Below are 4,763 nucleotides of genomic sequence, written 5' to 3' on the forward strand. Positions count from 1 at the left end.
AGTGGCCCATTGCTAGGAGGCTATGGACATCGGGACCGGAGTGGTCACTGGCAGAGAGGGAGCCCGCGCTCACTCTCAGCTCTCAAGCTAACGTCCCCCCCACTCGCTTGCTTTTCTCTATTAAAGTATATTTGGTACGTAGTTTAGATATATGTATCGTAGACTACTATATGTACCAAGAGAGTGTCTTCCTCTCAAGTCTTTGTACTCTATGTTACCGGCTAAGAGGCTAAATGCAATATAATCTTCATGACATCCTTCTTGTTAGATGGTTTTGTCATGTTTCTGATTGCATCTACTTTGATGGGGTTGGCCTCGATGCCTCGCTGGCTAACCATGAAGCCCAGGAGCTTGCCAGACGAGACACTAAAGACACACTTGTCGGGGTTAAGTTTCCAGTGGTAGGTCCGGAGGCTGTTGAAGGTCTCCTCGAGATTGGCTATGAAGCTTTCCTCGTCCGTTGTCTTGCTAACCACATCATCGACGTAAGCCTCAACGTTCCAGTGTAGCTGTGTTGCGAGGCAACCCTGGATTGCCTTCTTGTAGGTGGTACCAGCGTTTTTCAACCCAAAGGTCATGGTATTGTAGCAGTAGATGCCGAAGGGCATTATGAACGCCGTCTTGTCTTGGTCAGCAGGATCAAGGGCAATCTGGTGATAGCCCAAGTAGCAGTCAAGGAAGCAGAGGAGGATGCTCCCCACCATGGAGTCCATGACTTGGTCCATGCGCGGAAGAGGGAAGAGGTCCTTAGGGCAGTGCTTGTTCAGGTCGGTATAATCAATGCACATTCTCCATTCACCGGTTTTCTTTCTTACAAGGACTAGGTTTGCTAACCAGTTGGGATGCTTACATTCACGGATGAATCTGGCAGCTAGGAGCTTATTTAATTCTACCCTAATGGCCTCCTTGCTATCTTGGGCGAAGCGATGAAGTTTTTGCTTGACCGGCCGCGCAGTCTTGCTCAAGTCCAAGAGTGCGCAGCCAGCTCCTTGGGACACCGGGCATATGAGATGGTTTCCACGTGAATATGTCCGAGTTGTCCCGAAGGAAACTGGTGAGCGTGAGTTCTTATTTCTCCGAGAGGTCAGCCCCTATGAGGGCCGTCTTGGTCGAAAATTCAAGGCTGAGGCAAATCTTCTTGACCCTAGGGTTAGGCTGCAGCGCTGTGGAAGTCGGCTCCTTCTCAGGGATAGTTAGCTGGTCTTTGCTCATTTTCTGGGCCTCAGCTACCATGGCGGTGGCCTTAGCTGATAACTCCAGGGCTTCTACGAGCTGAACTGCCTCGGTGTCACATCTGTATGATGTCTCCACATCGCCATAAATGAAGAGGACTCCGTTTGGGGCCGGCATCTTGAGGACAAGGTAGGTGTGGTGTGGAATTGCCATAAACCTTGCCAGCATAGGCCTACCAAGGATGGCATAGGAGGTCTTGAAGTTGGCCACGTCGAACGTGAGGTGCTCCGTACGGTAGTTGGCCTGTGTGCCAGAAGTGACTGGAAAAATAACTCGGCCAATGGGGTAAGATCCTTTGCCAGGGATGATGCCGTAGAAGGGCTCTTCGTAGGGCTGGAGCCGCTCAAAATCGAAGTCCATGCGTTTCAAGGTCTCTGTGAAGATGATGTTTAGGCCACTGCCACCGCAATCAACACCTTGGGGAGTAGGGCCCGGTCTATGGTCGGGCAAACCACTAGCAGGTAGGACCTGGGATCTGGAATGTAGACCCAATGATCTTGCCTGGAAAAAGTTATGGACTATTCTGACCAGCGCAGATACTGGACTGGCTGTACAGAGACAAGTGCACCTCTCGCTAGCGTAGCTTCTTCTTGCGGTTACTGCAAAAAGTGTTGCAGCCACCCACGATAATGTTGACTTGGCACTCCAGCCGTTGGAAGTCCCCATTCTGGTCAGCGCTGGGCCGCTGGGTGTCTTGATGTCGCTGGTCATGGCGATCTTCTCTGTTTTGGTTGTCACGGTTGTCGTGCCTGCTGTTGTTGCGGTCGTTGTGGTCATCGTGGCTGTCATGGTGCTGACCGTTGCGGTCATCATGGTTCTCGTTGTTACAATTGGCATGGTCGTCTTGGTGACGGTCGTCATCACGGCTACGATACTCACGCTAGTTGTTGTCCTGGCAATAGTCATTGCAGCGTGGTCGCTTGTACTCCACCGGGAGCCGAGCTTTTCCTTTAGAACTATGCAGTCCTGGAGAGTGTGACGTGCATCCTTGTGGAAAGGGCACGGAGCGCTGAGGGTTCCATCAAATTCTTCCCGGTTAAACATGATCTATCTGGTCGGGGCGCCTTCAGCAGCGTAGACCTCTGGGGCCTTCTTTCGAAGTTGGGGCACCGGGCGTGCTCGGGGTTCGTCGTGGATTGGTTGATTGTAGTCGTTGGTCAGGCAATGTTTAATGTTTTGGAACTGAACTTTTGCCGCTTCTTCAATGTCAACTTGTCTGTTGACAACTTCCATCTTCTGCTCGACCGTCTTTGGGGCAGCCTCATACAACTTCTCAAACATGGGACGGTTCATCAAACCAGAGCGAAAATACCAGATGATGTCACGATCTTCAATGCCAGCCAACCTATTGCGATTCTCAAAGAAACGATTGGCATATTCTCGAATAGTTTCGCCTATCCTTTGGCGGACTTGCCCAAGTTTTTCCCTTTTACCAGGTCAGCTGTAGGTGGCCTGGTAGTTCTAGGTGAAAGCCCTAGCGAGCTGACCCCAACTGTCGAGGTTGTTTGGAGGTAGATTCTCTAACCATAGGAGTGGTGCAGGTCTCATCACCATCAGGAAGTAGGCGGCCATCTGGTTATAGGTGCCATTGGTAGCTCTCACCGTAGTATTATATGTCTTGAGCCAGATGGTGGGGTCGGAGTGACCATCATATTTTTCATTGATGGCTGGCTTGAATGTGGCCGGCCAATCAACAGCTTTGAGGCGCAGGGTAAAAGCAGTGAAGCTGTCGATCGTCGTATCATCGTCGTAATCATCGTTAAGATAGTACTTGGCACGAGGAGCCCTGCCACATCTGCCGTAGTTGCGCCTAGGCGGATAGTAGGCGTCCTCGGGAGCATCATACATGTAGTCATAGTCACACTTGGGTAGGTTCTAGGCATGTTCTGGGGCGTCGTGCACGCGGTCGTAGTCGGCGCGGCAGCGCATCTCTTCTTCCTGTCGGCGGCGGTCTTCGAGCTCTACGTCGTGGTTGAGCATAGGAGCGCCATAGTCATGATCGTACTCGGCACGGCGGTGGAGCTCATACTCATCGCGCTCATTGTGGCGGTTATTGTGGTCAGCGCAGATGTCATGGTTCTGATGAAGATCACGTAACGCATCGCGAAGATCGCATTGTCATTCTAGTCGGCCACCATTGTCAGCTCCGCCTCTCCTACTATGACGGCGGTTGTCATTGTTGTCGCACTGACGGTCGTTGTTCATGTTGTTGTTGACGAGTTGGTTGGCGTTGACGTTTATGGGTAGGTTGGGTGGTTGGACAGCGTTTTGCTCCACCTCCTCTTCCCGGATTGGCTCCAGCTGACCACCTGCACGGTCGCCGCGGCGGTGGTCGGATCTACTATGCCCAGACCGGCTTCGAGAGTGCGTGGAAGATGTGGACTGAGAATGTGCGAGCCGGTTGTTGATCTGCTTCTCGATATGAGCGTTGGTGACTTGGAGTCGTGCCTGAATCCATCGCATTTGTTCTGAATCTGCAAAATTTTCCAACTCAGAAAAGCCAGCCTTTAGGTTGGCCTAGGGTGTGGCGAGGATGTTGTGGCTGGCCTGCTCGAGGTCAGCTAGTACATTGCGGGCGTGTACAAGGCGCCTACGCTTGTCCTGAGCACCACCTTGGTCAGGATTGCCGTGGTCGTAGCGTGGCTGCTGGCGTTGGTCCCCTGCTGCGTCTGCGTTAGCAACAGGTTGTTGTTGGGCATCAGCTTGCTCCTGTTGTTGCCGAGCTACACAGTTCTGGTTCCTAGCGATACGGCCTTCTTCTTGAGATTCTGTTTCGCCATCCAGAGGTGGCTCGTCAATGGAGACTATGAAAGCTTCATGATCTGGCGTAGAAGAGTTGCTTTCATCGTCACTTCCATAAGGATTTGGTGTCACGATGATGCGGGGCACCTGGAACTCGCCACATGTGTCATAAAATTATTTGGAAACACTTGCTTACATGCTGCAACAATATCATCCAATCGCATGTCAATTGCAGAAAGGTGTGCTTTGTTTTGACAAAACAAAAAAACGTACGGATATGGATTATATAAAAGAAATAGTGAAATTTACTTTGCGGCTCAACAAAACAGCCAAGGAAATGAACACTTTCCTTGACGGCTCATACAAAATAGCCACAGGCACGAATACTTTCCTTGGCTACTCAATACAATAGCCAATAAAATGCACAAAATCCTTGGCAGCTCAAGAAAAAGAGCCAAGGAAATCTACACTTTCCTTGGCCAAAAAAGTACTATATACCTTGGTGGCTTTAATTCGGCTGCCAAGAAAATTGCTAGTCCCCAAGGCAATTCCAGTTTGGTCCGGTGCATATACTCATCATCACTTGTGAGATTCAAATATTAGCACAAAACTGAGACATCAAAATTTTGAACCATTGGAACCATGTGAAATTCATCCTTTTTCCTCAAATAAACGAGAAGGCTTTGGGAAAACTAAGCAACACTTGGGTAATTTTTTGGCTAGCTCAAACATCCAATTTGAGCCAGAGAACTAATAATTGCACCATAGGAGTGTTGGCGCTAGAAATC

General features: G+C 50.3%; 1 protein-coding gene across 1 annotated transcript; it reads right to left on the reverse strand.

Moving 5' to 3' along the window:
* Positions 1–1,068: 1,068 nt before the first annotated feature.
* On the reverse strand, positions 1,069–1,593 carry LOC105913657. The gene has a single exon (XM_012843203.1). The coding sequence runs from the start codon at positions 1,591–1,593 to the stop codon at positions 1,069–1,071; it is 525 nt and encodes a 174-aa protein (XP_012698657.1).
* Between the last annotated feature and the right edge of the window lie 3,170 nt (positions 1,594–4,763).

This window comes from Setaria italica, unplaced genomic scaffold, assembly GCF_000263155.2.
Source record: "Setaria italica strain Yugu1 unplaced genomic scaffold, Setaria_italica_v2.0 scaffold_69, whole genome shotgun sequence".
Lineage (NCBI taxonomy): Eukaryota > Viridiplantae > Streptophyta > Magnoliopsida > Poales > Poaceae > Setaria > Setaria italica.